The sequence below is a fragment of the Leishmania braziliensis genome, chromosome 29, assembly GCF_000002845.2.
Source record: "Leishmania braziliensis MHOM/BR/75/M2904 complete genome, chromosome 29".
NCBI classification, from domain to species: Eukaryota; Euglenozoa; class Kinetoplastea; order Trypanosomatida; family Trypanosomatidae; genus Leishmania; species Leishmania braziliensis.
This window is the reverse complement of record NC_009321.2, coordinates 153,456-172,145: the sequence shown is the minus strand read 5'-3', so window position 1 is coordinate 172,145 and position 18,690 is coordinate 153,456. Positions and strand designations below refer to the sequence as shown.

Below are 18,690 nucleotides of genomic sequence, written 5' to 3'. Positions count from 1 at the left end.
CACCCTCGGTGTCTTCTCTGGGTCTTCCCTCTACCGAGAGTGGGTGCAAGCTCCTCGGCGGCGCATTCGACGTGTCGTGCGCCAGTTGGCGACCACGGTGCGCGAGCGCTACCTCTCTCTCCTCGCAGAGCGCCATTCCTTCTCCAGGGAGGAGTCGGTCGACGTGCATGTGCAGCTCTACCCATCCCACGCTGTACAGCGGACCGCTGTGCCGGCGGCTCTGAGGGAGGCACACGGGTTCTGCGCTGCTGTCACGGTGCGGCGCTTATCGACGCTCGAGGAGGAAGCCACCGCGGCACAGCGGCTGCATCAGCGCTACATGCAAGTGGCAGCGCAAGGGCAGACGCTGTCTAACGCTCTCAGTTTTTGGGCAGATGTGTCTTACGGCGATATGCCGCCCACAGCTCTGATCGACTACCCGCCGCTGGGGTTCGAGTCAGTGCCAGCAAGCAGATACGCCACCGCTGCAGACGGCGGCCGGCAGCTTGGGGACAGGACTCAACCCGCGAGCGACGAAGACGGATCGACACAGCCGGTGCTCTTGTTAGGCGCCAAGGCGGAATCAACAACACCGGCGTTTGACCACGAAGGACTGGAGGAGGCGGGGCTTGAATGGTGTCAGCCGCAGCTGCTCCTCTGGCCAGGTGAGAGGCTGAAGGACCGACAGTTTGCAGCGGCCGCCACAACCGATCCCCTGGCACCTGTCCCCCATCTTCGCTACGAGGATATTGGCCTGCTGGCAGTGGTGTACGTGCATAGCTCGGGAATTGCTTATGTTGGCTACCCGCAGGCTTCAGGTCCAGCGTCGAACCCTGAGCCAACTGACAGTCCTCTGCAGCGGCCTGAAAACGCGCTGCCAGCCGATACTTTGTCAGTCGCACCACCGCCGTCGCTGCCGCCATCTCAGCAGCTGCCATCAGTGCCTATCTGCTTGCTGCCCATGAGCTCTTCCACCGGCTTCGTGCGCAGTTTGCTGGGCTTAAGCTGAAGAAGCGTGCCGAAATTCTGTGATGTGTGGCATACGCAGGACATCAGGCGAAGCAAGTACTTGAATGAGCACATGAACAACAACACACAGACACTAGTGAGGCCTTGAAGGGACCTCGATTTCCCCACCATCCCTAGCTGGCTCTCGCGCCCTATGCCCTCTTTCTCCCAGCGTGTGACTGTCCGCCCAACTTCGAGTTTGCACTCGACGCAGCCTTTACGTTTCTATCGAAAGTGTGGCTGTTGCGCTTCCTTGTCATTTCTCTCCCTCGCGGTGTCTCTCTCTTTGTTTTGTTGTTCTGTCGTTGCCCGGCTGCTCTGTCGCCCCCCTCCCCCTCCTCCCCACCGACGCTCCTGCAGGACTTCCACATCCCGCCATATTTCCCTCCCCTTTTCTTCTTTTCGTCTCTCTTCCCCTTTCTTCCTCGCTTGAGCCCACAGCGAGCCACACCCCCACACCCTCTCCAACTCCTCCCATCGACGTTGTTGTGGTCTTTGGCTCTCTTTCTTCACGCCCTCTCCCCCCTCTTCCTCACCTACCCTTCTCGTTCTCCATCACCGTGGGATCAGGGGTTTCATCTGTGACTGTTCGTCTTCCCTCCACGTTGAATACAGACGCCACTCGTTGTCTCTGCCCGCGCCCCTCTTTTTCTTCCCCCCCCCCTTCGGCGCTGCCTCGTGTCCCTCCTCCAGGCCTTTGCACAGCAGCCATGGCGATGTCTGGTGTTACGCTGGACGAGAGAGTCCACACCGCGATCAATGATCTGCGCATGAAGAAGTGTCGCTATGTCATGATGGCCATTGGTACAGACGGGAGGCAGATTGAGGTGACAGAGATTGGCGACCGCAGCGTGACATACGACGCTTTCAAGGATAAGTTTCCAGCAGACAATCCATGCTACGTGGCCTTTGACTTTGAGTATGCCGACACCGGATCGAACCGCGACAAGCTCATCCTCATTCAATGGATCCCCGACACTGCGAAGCCGCGCGAGAAGATGATGTACAGCGCGAGTCGAGATGCGCTGAGCGCTGTGTCGGAGGGCTACCTCCCCATCCAGGCGAACGACGCATCGGAGCTGATGGCCGAAGAGATCATCCGCAAGGTGAAGGTGTACCGCAGTGTGTAGGGCGGCGCGTGGGCCGTGTGTGAACGCGCGTTTTTGGTAGAAGAAGAGTTTCGCAAGCGAGTGAGAGGGAGGAGTGTCTCAGCGTCAGCGACGGACGCCAAAAATTGTTTCCACGCCCCCCCCCCCCCCTCCCCCCTGTACCGACTGAAGGTTGCATGTGCCCGTGCATGTCTTCACAGGCGCCCTCTTCTTTCTTTCTCGATGAGCCTGAATGCTTGACTGCGATAATGTGGCTGGCAGAGGAAGGGGTACGCCTGGGCACGTGTGCGCATGCGCATAGTTGACAATGAAGTGCGCGTCAAACGGCGACGCGTCGGCGGTGAGAGGAAGAGGCGAGGTGGCCAGCGTCGTAGAGGCCACCGTGGCCGGTGGAGACGTCAGTGCCGCCTGTAGGGATCGACATGAACACAAAACAAGTAAAAGGCATAAGGGGAAGAAGGACTGCTAGGTGGGCAAGAGCCGCGTAAGGAGCACACCAGCGCCTTGTAAAGATGTGCAGCGGCAGCACCAGTTGTGGAGTTTGGCGCCCGTGGCGACGATGTGGAGCAGCACTGGTAAGCAAGGAGGGAGGGGTAACAGAGATACGCGCGCGAGCAGCGACGCGCTGCTTCATTCTTTTCTCTGGATTACCATCACCGCTACTGCTGCCACTGCAGACGAGAGGAGGGTGAGGGACTCATAACAGAGCTTGTTGCATGTGTGCACTAGCACCATGGCGTAGTCGCCTTCGCCAGGTGCGTGTACTTGATGATACGCATTCCTTCGTTGGTTTGAGTTGGACCAGACAGCAGGACCGAAATGTGGGGCACGCGTGCGTTGCTGAGCTCTCTCTCTCGTCTTCCCGATCTCCTCTCTGCCTTTTCTTTAGTCTCTGCGTGCGTGCGTGCGTGTGCTTGCGCTTGCCTTTGGCAGTGTATCAGCGTCGCTTTGCCTCCCATCTTCTATTGCCCCCGCCCTCTTGCTAGTTTGTCTGCTCTCTTCTGTTCTCTTCCCCTTCTTCCTCCAGTCTGCAGCAGTACCGGCGCCTGTGAGCGTGCTTGGACAGGCCCCATCTTCAAAGCACAGCGGCACCTGCTTCACCCTTTCCTTCCTTCCTCCTCCTCTGTTCTTGTTCTCGCTCTTTTTCTTCTGGGCCTTCTTTCTCTTTCCTCCTCTCTTCCCCGCTTGTGTGTGTGTGTGCGCCCTGACCTGCGCCTACTACTTCCCCCCTCTCTCTCTCCCTCACTGCTTCATCCCGTGATGAGCTGTATCGAACGCACGAGGACGTTTCTATCGATGAGAGTGAGTAGGGAAGGGGAGAGAAGGGAGGAAGGGTTGGCTGACTGTAGAGACGACACCAACACTTAACATGCGGTACTACACATTTGCATTTCGCGCACACGCTCCCTTGTCGACTTGTATTGTTATCGCACGCAGAGGCAAATTCGCACAACGGGCATTTTTGGTTCTCATTTTTGTTTCTTATTGGTGCATCACGAGAAGAGACGATCAGGCGCTTTTGGGTGCCTGTGCGAGTGCACGAGGCCGCGGATGTGTGTCACCTTATTTGTGTCTTCGGGATTCCCTCCCCCCATTTCGCCTCTTTCCCTCGCTGTGTTTGCCTGCGTGCTTGAGGCGGAGGGAGTGAGCATCAGCGTTGCGTGTGAATGCATGTGTGCGTGTGTGTGTGTGCGTGTGTATGGCTTATGGCTTCGTGCCCTGTGTAAGGCTGACCGCGGTCGTGCGTCAACGTACACAACAAACAAAGCGAAGCAGAGGTGAGGAAAAAACGAAAAAAAAAACCAAAAATGAAATGTGCAGCACGCGTGCACGTTCTCTGGTGACACACCATCTGCGCAACGACAATATAGACCGCATGTGTGTGTGTGTGTGTGTGTGTGTGTGTGTGAACTCATCATGGATACAACAACACACATCTACGCATGCAGCGAAAAGGCGCGAGAAGCCGCGAAGAAGGCAACACGGAGAAAGCGGCGAAAACTCTTTGTTTTCTCTCTGTGCTTTGTCGTCTCCCCTGGTGTGTGAGATGCGCACCTTTTCCACGCTTCTCTCCACAGCTGCGTTGCGCTAACTGTGCGGCCACCTTCTCTTTTGCCCACAGTGGGTGTTTTTCCTTTGAGCAGACTACCTTGTCTCTACATGTGGGTCCAAGGTCGAATGCAGCATCGCCCCATCTTGCTCAGGCCTGCTGCTGACCACCTTATCTCTTTCCTCTCTGCTGTTATCCACTCTGCCCACTTTCACACTATCGTCCCCTCGCCTCCCTCTTTTATCTTGACTGCCATACTCACTCTCACACACCCCTCACAGCTCCAGCACTGAGAGTGCAACAGCCATTTTTTTCCTGCTGGACTCCTCACCACACCATCCTTCGACGCAATATCACCTATCGAAAGCGAGATTTCGCGCGTTGGTGCCTTCGCTCCTTAATCTTTGTTGGCCTCCTCCTCCCGTCCCCCACAGCGCAGTCGCTCCATTTTTCCAATCACCGAAAAGCAGGTGAAACACGCGAGCAGAAGAGCAAATCGACAAGGAGACGGCAGCAGCGCTGCTGTTATTTGGCTCTCTCCGTCTGTGCGTGTCTGTCTGTCTGTGTCTTTGTGCGCGCGGTTTGTTTTGTCTTGACGTTGGTGTCTTTCCTCCCCATTATTTTACCTGTATCTGACGTTTCTCTTTCTCTTATCTCCTCTACTACCCTTTTATATTGACTCAGTTCTTTCGCTTGCTCTCTGATTCACTTCCTTCGTCTTCGCTCTTGGTGTACATGTTTCTTCCTTCTACCTTCTTTCCCAGCTACCTCCTCCCCACTCCTCACACTCTGCTCTCTCTCCCTCTCTCTCTCTAGGCAAGACCCGCTTACAGGGCCGGTTTGTTATCAGCCAGCGGTGTGTGCGCCTTCACCACCATTGCCACCACTCCCTGTTGCTGAGTGACGTGTGCGTGCACGCGCCTCTCTACTTGTCACAGAAAGTTAGGAAGAAAGGCCACACACACACGCACATACACACGGCCTGTATCGCCCCTTCTCCTCTCACGTCAGGGCCACGGCTCGACTCTCTCTCTCTCCCTCTCTTTCACTCTTTTTTCATTTGAGAGCGCTGCGGTTGCCCACTTCTTTTGCTCGCCTACGTGCCACACACACCTCCGCCCCTCTTCCCTATTCTTCCCAGTTTCCGCTGCGCTAGTGGCTGTGTGTCGTGTAACAGCGCTACCTGGGCTCTCGATCTACCACCAAACGCGCACAGAGCGCATACCTGTACCTTTCTCCCTGTCTCCTTCATCACGGAAGCTTCTCTCTCTGGCACACGGTTTCACTTCCGGGGTGAGCAGACGATTTGGTTTTCATTTTCATGAGACCTCCTCTCTGCGTCTAGTGCACCCTTTTCACGTCGTCCTCGCAGCTTGAGTTGGACAGCCGAGAGAGCGAAAAAGCAAGGAATCGCGTGTGGTACCCCTGTGCAGTTCGGTAACTCGCCGTGCGTTCGTGCAGACGCCTCCTTCCCCCTTCCCCCCCTATGCGCACGTTACACACGAGCAACCGATTTCGCCTTCTTGACGCCGCTGCTGTGCTGCCGTGTACTTTGTGTGTGTGTGTTTTTTTTTTTGCTCTCTTTTTCGTGTACTGCCGCTGCATCCCATCGTGAGGCGAAGGCGAGGGACGCTGGCGACTTGCTTTGCCGTGGCTCTCTCTCTTTGCCCTCTTTGCCCTCTTTCGTGGTGTCTTCCCCTCTTTTGGGGTTGCCTGATTCTATCTTTGTTTGCCTGCTGCACCACGTAAAGCTCGGGCCCCGCTTGCATCTTTTTTTCACCCCCACCCCCTTCACCCTCTCTCATCTTGCTCTCCCTCTTCTCTCTGAACGCTGCACCGCTTCTCCTCTGTCGTCGCCCCTTTCGTGTCGTGTGTTGTGTGTGTGTGTGTGCGTGTGTATGTTGTATCTATTGATATGACGAACTGCTTTTCTTGTGTGCCGAGTCCCTCCTCCCCCCTCTCTCTTTCGCTCGTCCGCCTCCACTTCCATTGCTGAGTACTGCCAATTTTTGCCGCGTGGTGTCGTTGCGGTGTTGGCGTGTCATACCGTACGCTCGAATTTTTTTTTCCCCGGTTTTCTCTCGTTTTTCAGCTTTACTTTGTTTTGAGGGGCTCTACACCACCATCGCCTCACTCCCGATTCACTGCCTTCTGCCAGTGTTTACTTGAGTCTTCTGTGTTTCGGCGCCTCAGCCGCTGAGTTTGGATCGTTGTATTGTTGTGGGTGCCTACATCTGGGCGTGCACCACTTGTACGCACGTCACGGTGTGGGTACTGCTGCAGACGCATCCTTCGAGCTTGTTTTTCGCCCTTAACGTTTTCTCTTCGTGTGGTGCTACGGCGAGCGCCGAGCGTAAAGCGCATTGCCGGAGAGTGCTGGGTGTGCGGAGGTGGGGCGCACCACGGGGTAGCAGCTCCCAAGTAGAAGGCAAGAAACGCGAGTGTTGAGCAAGTGCAAACGCACAGTGGGCTACTGCATTGCCTCTCGTTCCGCATTTCTGTTTGACTTGAGAGTTTTCTCTATCTTCGCGCGTGGCTGCTCTGCCCCTTAGCTGAAGCGAACGTGTTTTGTTTTCTCCACTACCAAGACCACCACGTGATACACACACACACACAACACCACGCCGCATTGCACACTATAGACAACGCCTTCCATACACGAGAAACATACAGAGGCGCACAGGAGCGAAGCGAGACGGAAACAAGGCGAAGTGAACCGAGGAGCCACACGCGAACTGAAAAGATACGAAGACTGCCTCCTCGCGTCTACGCATGCATACACATACAAGTACCTACCCAGACATCTATAGGACTGCAACAGAAACTTTCAATAGAAGGAGGAAGAGGGGAAAAACGAAGCGGTAGATCCACTATTTATCAAGATAAGTTTGCATACCGCCCCTCATTCTTCCTCCTCCTTCCAACGCTCCAGTGCAACGACAGAGGCGTACATCCATACCCGCACGCTCCCCTTTTCTTCTCGTCGGCAGTCTGCCGTCTCGCGTCATTTTTTTTGTGTGTTTTTTTCTTTTGGTTTACTGCTCTGTGGCCTTTGTCAGTTCTTTTGGGTCTCTGCGCTTCCTGCACCCCCCTCCCCCCCTTTATCCCATCCCACCCCACCCGCTCCATTCGTCTGGTATTTCCTCTCCTCCCTATTTCTCTGGCTTGCTGCTGCTGCTGCGCTTTTGGGTGTTGTCGTTGCTAACGGTCTCCTGCGTGTTTGTCTCTCTCTCTCTCTCGCTGTATCTGTGTGTCTGTGTCCCTCTAGTTAGTCGTGCTCTTCCCTTTTATAGGGGGTCAGTTGTCGGCATACTTCTCCCTAATCTTTTCTCCGTGTTGTTCGCGTACTCCCCTCATCATTTTCTTCCCTTCTCTCTTGACTGTTCATTGGTGGGTAGGTGGCTCTGTCGCTGCGTTTTACTCACTTTGAGGATTGTTTCGCATTCTCGCAAGCGCCCTCTCCCCCCCCCTTAACACGAACACTGAGAGACGTACATCCTGGTACACGCGCGGACGGTTGGCGCACCTCGAGTGTATCGCGTTCCCGAAGGTGTCGACAAGCCCTTCTCTCAACAGAAATCCGCAGTGCCTTTTAAACCAACACACGCGCAGCCCACGCACGGAGGTCGTACTTGTAGGGTTGCAGAAGGACGGTGGCGAGAAGAGAAGGATCATCACGAAGAGAGACACTCCCTCGCTTGCGCACCTATGCACCATCGAACAGCCGACTACGTGAGGGCCTGTGCAGGCACTTCTGCCCCATCGTCGCCCCGCTACCTAGACGAACTGGCCTCCTCTACCGATACGGACTGCATGTTTATGGTGGCCAACCGAAGTTTGGCCCGCCCACCGTCTCCAGCACCGCTCGTGTACGTGTCGCTGACGCTTCCTCCATCGTCGCACCCACCGTTGCGCGTCAGTGCTGAGGGGCTCGTGCAAAGCACGACGAGGACAAAGACATCTGTGCATACGTGTACGTGCATCTGTGCGCCTGTCCATGGGGGCACTTCCCCCCGATACGCATCGTCCGTGGGTACTAGCTGCAGCATGGCATCAACGGAGCGGAACCCCACTTCAATGATTCCTGAAGGAATCGACGATGAGCAGAGGTTCTCCAAGTGCTTCTATGCCTATCAGGAGTCCACAGAAAATCATGCTGTTGGTGCTAGCCTCTTCAGCGACATTGATGCCAGCAGCAGCAGTGTTTGCCGGTCTGCAGAGGACTGGGGCATCTTGTGGACACACGTGTTCCCGCTTCACATCTCCGGCTATCTCTGCGTGCGAGATATTATCGAGGTCGCGCGGGTATGCAGGATGGGACACAGCGCGGTGCAGCAGCCATGGGTGTGGCGGTCACTCGCGGTACACCACCACTCTGTCCAGCCAGTCGCCCTCGAGCGGACGTTCTCCATTGCAGCGCGGCAGTGGGGTGAGGAGAGGCCGACTGAGACAATACAGCGCTTACGTGTATACAACACGCCGCCTCTGCTGACTGAGGTTAATCGCCGCACGTCTGAGCACCGCGTGCGTTTCCTCGTTGGATCGACTGCGTACACAACCGCCGGGGGTGGCGAGGACGCATCCAGCGAGGAAGTTGAAACGGGCGAGCCTGATGCTCCCTCGAACGACGAAGGTACAGATGAGTTCGACACAGCGCAGCAACCACATGATGTGGACGCTGCGATATTATCCTCCGCGGCGGTGCCGACAGTGGCTGCTGCTACTGCTGTTGCAGCCTTTGCTCCTGCCTCCTCCTCCACTAAAGCGGAGGAGGTGGGTTCCTCTGCTCCTCGCTCTAGTCGAGCTGCTCTACCATCCAGCACCTCCCCCCGATTCCTATGGCAGACAGCAGCTGCTGCAATGCCGTCGCCGTCCAGCCCAGTGTCGTCCCCTCCGCCTGAGGATGACAAGGCTGCCGGCACCCCAGCTGTGCCCAGCAGCGCACTTCTACCGCGAGAAGCCGAGGCGAGGGGCTCTACGCCTTTGCTCTCGATGACCACTTTAGCGGCCGCCCCCCCACGTGGGGCGGCGAAGCCTAACCTGTACGCCTCACCGCAGTCAGGCATGCTGACATCTCTCACGGAAGGCCAGTGTAGTAGCCCCATCCTCAACAACAACGGGACGGGTAGTTCATCAGGCGAAAAATGGCGTGCAATGCGGTGGGCCACAACGCAGGAGTGCCTGCCCCCACCCTCACCAGCGCAGCTGAAAAGCACAGTGACAAGCACTGAGGCGCCGGCGGTGGGAGATGTGTCCCCGCGGGCCTCGTTCTCTGCTGGGTCGTTGCGCCGACATCCCTCCTACGTGCTAGAGATGGCGACAGAGGTGGCGGTGGACGGGCCTGCCTCGCCCCTACCGGCGGCCTCGTTCAGCAGCGCTGCTAGTCGTGATAGCTCGTTTCGGCAGGTGGCCCTATCGACCCCCGTGGTGTACTCCTTTACCTTGTGTAGGGCCACTGCTGAACGGACGGTGCTGCACAGCGTGCCGGAGTTTCCGTGGAAGATGTTCACGCAGTACCTGCACATCAACCGCGTCCAGCGCAGCCTCTCGCAGCTGGCAGCACTGTCAAACACTGCGCGTGCGGAGCTGTGCCAAGGCGGTACCTGGGACGCTGCATACGGCGCCTTGAGTCGTGCCATCCACGTGCTCTTCCAGAGCGGTGGCTGTCGTAGCGTCGAGCATCTCACACACCTGGCTGAGACGCTCGTGCGGCGAGCGTCGCTCTGTCGCCACCGCGGTCATCTCTACGTTCTGGCCGCCTTTGCCGACTTATCGGTGGCGTGGATGCTGTGTCCGGACAGCACATCCTCCTCAGACCTTGTCCAGCTGTGTGCTCGCGAGGAGCTGTCGCACGAGTCGCCTGCAACGTGGCTGCAACGGTGCAATGACGCGGCGCACATCGCATCCCCAGTGGCGCTGCCCAGCATTATAGCGCAGGTGCCGACGCTCTTCCCTCAGAATCGAACGCTATGCTTCTGCGCTATGCTCACCTTCTACATGTATGCCAAGCGGACGCTGAGGCACTCGCTGACGCACCTTCTGTGCCGCGGTGCGGAGTGTGTGACCCCTGGCACCGAGGAGGAGCTGCTCATGACAGCGCTCCGCGAGGTGGCTGTTGCGCAACAGAGCAAGGAGGTGACCAGTGCTCAGAGAGCTTGTGCAACCGCCGACTATGCTTTCTCGCTGCTCCCCCTGCACGTGCGCAGCGCCGCGGAGACGCTGACGGCGGCGTGGGTGCGCGACTGTTTCCCTCCTGATGGGCCAGCGTCCACCGAAACTATCACAGGCTGGGCCGATGTGGCGCCAGAGTCGCTTTCATACATTCGCTCTACACCGTTGGAGGTGCGCTGGCTAGCTTGGCTGGCGTGTGAAGTGCGGTGGTTCGCCTACGAGGAGCTGATGGGTTCGCTGCCGGGCCAGACGGCACTGCTGAGCATCGTGTTCGGCCCTACCACGCACAGCCGCGCTGACGGGCTCGTACGGCTGTCGATGCAGTACGCGAACGCTGATGTGCACAGCGAGGACTTGCGTCCTGCACTGCCTTACGGAACGAGTCGCGGCCACCTTGCCCAGAGCCTTCTGGAGAGCGCTCTTCAGTTGCGTCCGCTGCACCCCAGTGCAGCCGTGCTACTTGCGCGCATGCACGCGCGCGATGTGGAGAGCCTGGGCAGGGCGAATGCTGTGCTGACTGACAGTATTCACGCCTGGGCACAGCGCTTCAGCATGCTGGAGATGCGAGGCTCCGCGGAGGTGCGGCGTAGCGCCGCAGCAAAGGACCAGCAGACTCTTCCCGGCCGTGAGGGCACCGATGTGCTCGCGTATTTGCACCGGCGCGATCGTCGCCCCGAAGTCTGCTTCATTCCGTCCGAGCTGCTTGTGGAGCGCAGCCGGTGCCTGCATACCATCGCCGACATGGCGGAGGCAACGGAGCAACACCCGAACCTGTCCTACCCTTATCAAATGCGTGCTGCGATGGCTATGGACCGTGGCTACCACCTCGCTGCTGTCATGGAGCTGAGTCGCATCATAGCACTCACCATGGACCCAAACGACGTCGCGCTGCGGGTGCGATTTCTGCAAGATGCCATCGCCATGGCGGCGAGTGCGATCGAGGTGGGGGCATCGTCAGAGGCAGCTGAGGGAACAGCTGATCTAACCCCTACAGCTACCGCCACGGCTTACGATGGCAACCACATTAGCGATGGTGGACTGGTGCTGGCGTCGAACGTGAACGCATCGCCGCTCTCGTCGCTTCAGCTTGTGCCCCTCTACCGCGCGTGGATGGCGAAGATGTTGGGCTTTCTTACCTTGCTGCGCCCTCCAGAGTCGACGTGCCCTGGCAGCCAGCAGCTGCGCACTCGTTTCCTCGGTCGAGAGTGGCTGGCGGCTCCGAGTGGCGCATGGCCCCCCACGTCTTCTGAGGTTCACGTGTCACGTGTCGCAAGCATCGCCTTTAGCGACGGGGACGAGGAGGATGCATTGGTCAGCGCGGCAGCTGTTGGATTCGACGCTGTCTATGTACGAGCCTTTCTGGAAGATTTGCTTTCGCCGACTGCTCTCCCTTTCGGTGTGATGGCCATCGACAGTGGTGCTCGCACCCCTGCGCTCACTCACTGAGCGGTTTTCTGTATGACTGCGTCTGTCTGTGCCCGAGCACTGCTTGCCTCGCTGTACCGACGCTGGTCTCCTTCACCTTCAACACAGATACATGTGCATTCACGCCGCACTTTTCTAAGCAAAGGAGTCGCGAGGTTAAGCGATATAGGATAAGGGGGAGGTGGTTGAGCGGCTTGTCGGTCTTCGGAATTGCTTACGAAGAGTCGAGCTGAAGAGAGGATTTCAGAGGTTGGGTCGTTTGACGACTTCCCCCTGGAGCCTCCTCACGCTCTCCCTGTGCTCTCTCTTTCCCTGGGATAGGCTTGTGTACGGATTACCTCGCGTACTTGTGTTTTGGGGCTGCTCTCTTCGCTTTTACGCCTTGCTCTCCCCTTCTCCTCCTCCTCCTCCTCGCTTCACTTTGCCGATGTGCCCCCCTCCCCCCCCCCCCCCAACGCGTAAAGGCCCATCGAACCGGTTTACTCTGGCGACTTGGAGTCCACTCAGTCCTGAAGATTTGTGATGATTTCTTTTTTTTTTCGTGTTCGTGGTCGTTTTCTCCCCATCACCCAGTCCCCCTGCCCCCTTATGTATGTAGTCATGACTAAATATATTTATATACATATATACACACATACATAAGGGTGCAGGGGAACTGGGTGATGGAGCAGTGAGGCGAAGCGAATGTTATGCTGTACAGTTTTCTGCTCGTCTACCTCGCTTACCGTCTCCACTCATGATGCTGCGGCTTGCTCTGCTTTGCTCCCTGTCGTGCTTCTCAGTTCGCCATTTTTGCGTGTTTTCTCTTTTACTGACCGTCGCTCCGCGCAACACCCTAATTCGACCCCCGTCCTCCATGCCCACCCCCCTTCTCCCTTTCTCAGTTCGTTCTGCTGCTGCTGCTTGTTGTCTCGCTCTCTTTCTGTCTCTCGTTCACCTTTGAGTTTTTGTTTTCTCCTCGTTCAGGTGCGTCGATCATGATGGATGTTTTCAGCAGAGGTAGCACCCCTAGGCTGCGCCTTTTCCTTCCCCTCTCTCTCTCTCCTTCTGTCTGTCACCCTCGTTTTCCTGGGCGCGCTGTCCAAGGCGATACCTGTGTTACCAGTGAGAAGCAGCTCCACTGCGAGGAGCTTTTCCACCATCTCGACCTTTCTGCGCTCCTCTCACCTCTTCATTCTGCGCAGGGCAGGAAGACCCGCTGCCTACGCACGAGCACAGACGGTCCAACAACACAACAAGCCCAAAGCAATACGCCCACCATTTCTCGACGTCAAAGAGAGAAGGGCGCCACGCAGCGTTGTCTCTGCGCCTGTGCGTGAGTGTGTGCTTTTATTCCTTTCCTCCTTAATTTTGTTTCCCCCTTTTTATTGTGTAATATATATGTTTTTTTTTTTTTTCCCTTTCGGGGTTGTCTGTGATGTTTTGCCCCTCCTTTTTCTCCCGTGTGCACCTCACACTTCTCGCGCCACCCTGGTGCCGCGTGTTTCTGCGCGCGGACGCCTTCCTCCTCTCTCTTTCCTTTTCGTTGTCCCCTTGTGCTTGCTTGTCTCTCTCCCTTTCTTTTGAGCTTCTTCGACCCCCTCACCCCCCGAAAGCGTCTGCTGCTGCAGCTGCTGCCGCCGTTCTACCAGTACGCCCACGCTTAGCCTCTCTCACTCTTCTTCTGGCCGTTGCGCACGCACGGAGGGATAGGCGCGGACGCACACGCATATATTTTGTAGATACGCATAGCATACAAGATAGAATTGCTGCCTCTATGCGAGCACTTTCTTCCCTTCTTGTGTTTCTCTCTCTGCATCCCGTCATGGGAGGGGCTTGTTCGCTACGGCATGCATGTGCAGCGGATTTCGCTTCTCCTCCCCTTATTTTGTCGTTTGTAGCTCTTCACAGATACCGCGCATGGAGAGAGAGAGAGAGCAGCAGTAAGGGGGACAAGAGGAAAGCTGAGTCAGAGGAAAAAGCATCCTCATCTCAGGCCTCGGTGATTTTCTCTTGTATGTACTTCCCCTTCTCTGTAGCATCCCCTCATTTTTTTTTTTAAACTTCTGCGAGCTACTGCTCAAAAGGGCGAGAGTCGGAGTGTCCAGCTCAGCATTTGCAGTGTGTTTTTGGCGTCGCCGCGGGCTTCTCTCTGCGCGGATTGTTTTCTGCGTTTCTTCTCTCGTTTTGTTTTTGTTTTCTCTCCCTTCTTCTTCTTCAGTCTCCTGGGCTTCGTCATTCTTCTCTTGCACCTTCACTCCTTCCTCCCAGCCAAGTGCGAGAGCGCGACACACACACCTGCCCTTCACCTCTCCTTTTTTTAATTTCCTTGTCTGTACTCGACTTCGACTCGTTACGCGTTGTGCACACGATGTGCAGTCGCTGTAGAAGTGTGGTTGCAGAGGACAATCATTGAGGATATCCACAATAAAGAATAAACTGTGCGTGTGCGTGTGCGTGTGGGACACTGCCGGAGTGAAAGGAGAAGGAAATGGCAAGGCGCGGAAGGATTACCAAAAGCAACGTCGAGAAGAGAGCGATTTTCCCTCCATGATACCTGCACCCGCCCATTCAGTGACCCTGATGATGGCGCGCAACTATCTGAGTGTCTTCCAGTCTCTCTACGAGCTCAACCCTCGCAAGCACTCCGAAAACGAAAGAGACATCTCTACTGTGGGTGTAGTAGTCGCCTTTCTCTTGCGTCGCTGTCTTCTCTCCCGCCTCCTTTCTCTCCTTCCCTCCCCCTCTCTCTCCCCCTATACTACGTCTCGGTACGTTTGCGATGGCCGTTATGCTTTACCCCTCTTTTTTTCTCCTGTATGGCACTTTGTTGTTGCTGCATGTCTCTGGTGGGTCTCTGGTTCAGCTTTCCCTTGTCTGTTTCGTGTTCTTCTGTACGTTGGCGTTACGCAGCTCGGCATCACCCCCATCTTTGCATCTTCGTCCCACTCTTCATTTCTGTCGCCACCTCTGCCGCCACAGACGTACTTTCAAGACACACTCGCGTCGCCACGTAGAGCGTGGGCAACATGTGCACTTCTCTCTCGGTAATGTCTCTCTGTGTGTTTTGTGTACAGCAGCGATTTAGCCCACGCGTCTCTACGGGAGGAGGGGGGCCGCTGCCAAGAAAGAATCGAATAAGGCGACGAAGAAGCCAGGGGAAGAGGCAAAGCCACGGCTCTCCCACTGGCACCGCCCCCATGTGTGGTGTTGGCTTGTGAGTGCGCACGCGCGCGTCTTTCATGTCCGCGGTGCTTGGGACGTTATCCCTTCCCTCCCTCCTCCATGCTCGCCAGCTGCGCTTCTGTTTGGCGCGCATCGGACCTTCTTGCTTTCTATTCTTCCTTCCCCCTTCTCCTCTGTGGTGCCATCTTTCCCTCCTTGACTGCTTGCCCTTCTCCTCTGCTGCTCCTTTCTCTTCTCTACCCCTCCCACTTGCACCTAAAAAAGCACAGACGTGGGAACGCGAAGTGAACATCTGCGCACAGACGCACTCCCATCCCTGTACACCACAGGACACCCTCCCACATAGCCGTGCAGAGGGAGAGAGACGCGGGCTAGTGGTGCTGCATTGTGAGTGTTGTTGCCGCTATTTTGCCTTTGTGCGTGCGTGTGTGTGTGTGTGTGCACTACGGAGTTTGCATCCGTAAGACACCTCCAGAGACAGTGAGAGTGGAAGGGGTATCACTCAGGTCTCTCTCCCTCGCTCTCTTCCTCCTTCTCCCCCCACCCCCGCTTCTGGGGTCTAGTGCACGCCTAGGATCAGTTTCGTAGGACATCTCTCTCTCTTTCTTTCTCCGTTTCCTTTTCTCTCCTCCCCCCTTCTTTGTTTGCCTTCCTTTCATCCCCCCCCCCTCCCCCCTCTCTAGTAGATAAACACACCACCTTCTTCCTCCCCTCGTTTGTGTGTTTGCCGCGCTTCTTTCTTTTTTCGTTTTCCAGTTCCGTCGTGTTGTTCGTCGTTCGTGCAGTACTGCCGTGGTCCACGTGTCCTCCCCACCCCCACCCTTCTCTTTTTCTCTCTATTGCTCCTCTTCAATACTGTGTTAAGGGAAACACACACACACGTACCTCTGTCGATGTGTGTGTGTGTGTGTTTCCCTCCTCCATCCCTTACTCCCCTTAACCTACTCTTCATCTTCCGCTGCTTGTTTAGAACGACTAGTACCACTAGAGCCGCTAGCACTACGATTGTTCGCTCTCTTCTGCTAATCTCCCTCTCTCTTCCTTGTGTACACGGCTGAGTTTTCGCCTTTGCGTGTTTGTTTTGTTCGACAGCTTTGCTGCTGCAGGTCGCACCGCCTCTCTTTTCGTCCCTCGCTTTTTATTGGCCGCTCTCTCGCTCCTGTGTGCGTGCGCGCTTCCTCAGTAGGGGCCCAGTCTGGATTCTATTTTTGCCCATCAGAGCCGCACTCATAGGCAAGCCTTCATCCACGACGAGTCGCTGAGCTTTGAAAAGAGAGAGAGAGAGTTGAAGCGTTTGGATCGACGCGCGTGCTACCGCGAGGCGTCGACCTCAGACTAGGATTCCTCCGTAACACATGTGAAGTGGACCAGTAGACCACATTGTATGCACCTAAGTTCGCCTGACGCCGGCATACCTGTGTATTCGAAGTAATAAATCGAGTAGAAAAATTTAGGTGAGCCTGCAGAGCACCCGCCAGCGAAGTTGGAAGGCATTTGTTTGTGTCTCGTTGCTTGTGTGGAAGTGTGTGTCTCTCTTGTCTTTGTTGCCACCTTCGATAGCCGTCTTAGCAAAGCCGCTAAATTATACGCACCTCCTCTTTGTACGCTGATCCGGGTGTCTTGCCCCCCCTCCCCCCCCCTTTTCAGAGTCACTCGAAGGGCATAGCGCTCTCTCCCTCTCTCACGTCCGTACCCTCTCCGAGGAGGCAGCGGGTGTGTGTGTGTGTGTGTGTGTGGGTGTGGGTGAAAATACGCTGTGCGCGCACTGCAGCGTAAGTCGAATGTGATCGAAGCCGAGCGGAACGTAGTATCGAACAGTACACAAACAAACGGGCAGTTCGGGTAGCAAGTGGCACACGAGCTGCTCCGATTCGTAGTCGCTGAAAACGAAAGACAAACAAAGAGGGGAAACCCCGAGCGGAATATAGTGGGGTGCTTCTTTCGAGTGTGCACGTGCGTGCGTGTGTGTGGGCTCCTACAGAGACTGCGCCGTGTGCAGCTGCAGTGGCTGGTTTCGGCTGTACACGCTTTTTCTTTCGGTAGCCCGATTGATTCTGCGCCGCACGCCGTGCTTCTGCTGGGGTGGAGAAGAGGCAGTTTTCTCCCTCGTGTATGAGTGGGTCTCACCTTCTCGCTTTGCGATATCGTCGGCGTAGAGAGCTCCCATTTTCGATTTATTTTGAGCCATGTTCTCAAGGGGTGTGAACGAGAATGTTCTCAAGTCAGAGGGGCACAACGTGCCGAAGCCGATGACGGAGACGGAGGAGGCCAACGCGGAGCAGCACAGGATGAAATTCTGGTACAACTACGTCGACCCCAAGCACAAGGACCACAAGCGTCCTGTGGTGGACGTGTCATCGCCGTTCAACGCGCTTGATGAGACTCACCAGGCCCGTCGCTACGGTGTGCAGAAGGTAGCTGTTGGCTTCTTGTCGCTGAACGAATTTATTGGCGTTCATGAGGAGGTACCCTACACGGAGAGTCACCACACAAGTGAGATCTTCCGGTTGTGGATGGTGGGGCTGAATGTATGGTATATGAACTACTTCATAGCACGTGCGCAGGTTTCTGGCAACGCGACCGGCAACCCGCGTACCAAGTTTGCCTGGACGATAGCGATGATGATGGGCATGATCCGCGTGAACATCGCTGGCCTCATCGGCGTTGGCGGCTACTTCTACTCTTACGAGTACCTCTACACCCACGGCCCGAAGCTGTTCCGCATCGGCAACCCGACCCCTAATGGGTGGAAGCGAGCCTGGGATGACGGCCAGGAGTGCTACTTGCCGCGCGCCGCTGCCAGCGTTTTTCCGGCGCTCGGCTACGCCTTCTTCATGGGTCGCTGGAAGAAGTCGGGTTTCTGGTTCATGGCCACGCTCGGCACCGGCCTCTACTACGAATACGCCCGCCGCAACATCCTGTCCGGCTCTCGGCTCTTCTACAGTTACCTGGCCAATCAGGATTCCCAGCGCCAGGCAGCCTGGGGATCCCTGGCACCGAACCTGAAGCACCGCGTGGACCCGGACACGAACCGCAACGAGAGCGTTGCGCAGTTCAGGTACTTCCGCATCACCTCTGGTACCTTGCAGGACACGGTCTGGGACAACTGCACGCACGCGACCCAGCCCCTCGCCCATGGTGGCATCAAAATCCCGAACCCGTACTTCAATTGGGTCAAAGCCCCGCAGAACTACAATGCAAAGCCGTGGAGGGTCAAGAATGACATGTGGGAGATGCCTCAGGTCATGAACGCGCAGATGCGGAGCAGTGCGATGGACTAGATGCCGACTGCATGCATACATACACATCATCAGACGTATACATACTCTCCCGGCTTGCGTGGAGGTAGAGGAAGAAGAGTGCGCCCAAAAGCGCGGAAGTGAGCAGATGCGAGATTCTCCTGGTGATGACGCCTCGGCAACAGAAGATAAAAACAAGCTCACGTGGATGTCGCGAGCAGCAGCGGCCCATGAGGCGCCCACGCTACCGAGACATCTGGCTTTGCGCTGACGAAGGGGCAGATGAGAGGATGGGGTGTGTGAGTGACCTCCTTGGTACTTGCCTTTCCCCAGGTGATGTCGTGTGGACTTACGCCGACATCATAGACTGCCCGAACTCATCTGTGATGTAAAGCGGCACGTGCTATGCGGCTGCTGCGGGGACTCTATTGCTGCTGCATGGCGATGCTTTTCTTTTCTCCCTCTCGGCTTTACACGCTCTTTCCATTTTCTCGGTGCTCACGTGCAGATATGTGTATGTGTGTAGGTATGTGTATAATGTGCT

The 18,690-nt window shown here is 56.4% G+C and overlaps 4 protein-coding genes across 4 annotated transcripts; all 4 read left to right on the top strand.

Moving 5' to 3' along the window:
* Window positions 1-319: 319 nt before the first annotated feature.
* On the top strand, window positions 320-988 carry LBRM_29_0460 (conserved hypothetical protein; the record flags this gene model as incomplete). Its single annotated transcript, XM_001566344.2, has 1 exon — window positions 320-988. One exon carries the CDS (start codon window positions 320-322, stop codon window positions 986-988), a length of 669 nt encoding a protein of 222 aa, XP_001566394.2.
* Window positions 989-1,697: 709 nt separating this feature from the next.
* Window positions 1,698-2,117, top strand: LBRM_29_0450 (cofilin-like protein; the record flags this gene model as incomplete). The annotated part of the gene is made up of 1 exon (XM_001566343.1): window positions 1,698-2,117. One exon carries the CDS (start codon window positions 1,698-1,700, stop codon window positions 2,115-2,117), a length of 420 nt encoding a protein of 139 aa, XP_001566393.1.
* Window positions 2,118-8,193: 6,076 nt separating this feature from the next.
* Window positions 8,194-11,763, top strand: LBRM_29_0440 (hypothetical protein, unknown function; the record flags this gene model as incomplete). Its single annotated transcript, XM_001566342.1, has 1 exon — window positions 8,194-11,763. One exon carries the CDS (start codon window positions 8,194-8,196, stop codon window positions 11,761-11,763), a length of 3,570 nt encoding a protein of 1,189 aa, XP_001566392.1.
* Window positions 11,764-17,093: 5,330 nt separating this feature from the next.
* On the top strand, window positions 17,094-18,188 carry LBRM_29_0430 (conserved hypothetical protein; the record flags this gene model as incomplete). Its single annotated transcript, XM_001566341.1, has 1 exon — window positions 17,094-18,188. The coding sequence occupies one exon, from the start codon at window positions 17,094-17,096 to the stop codon at window positions 18,186-18,188; it is 1,095 nt and encodes a 364-aa protein (XP_001566391.1).
* Window positions 18,189-18,690: the final 502 nt, after the last annotated feature.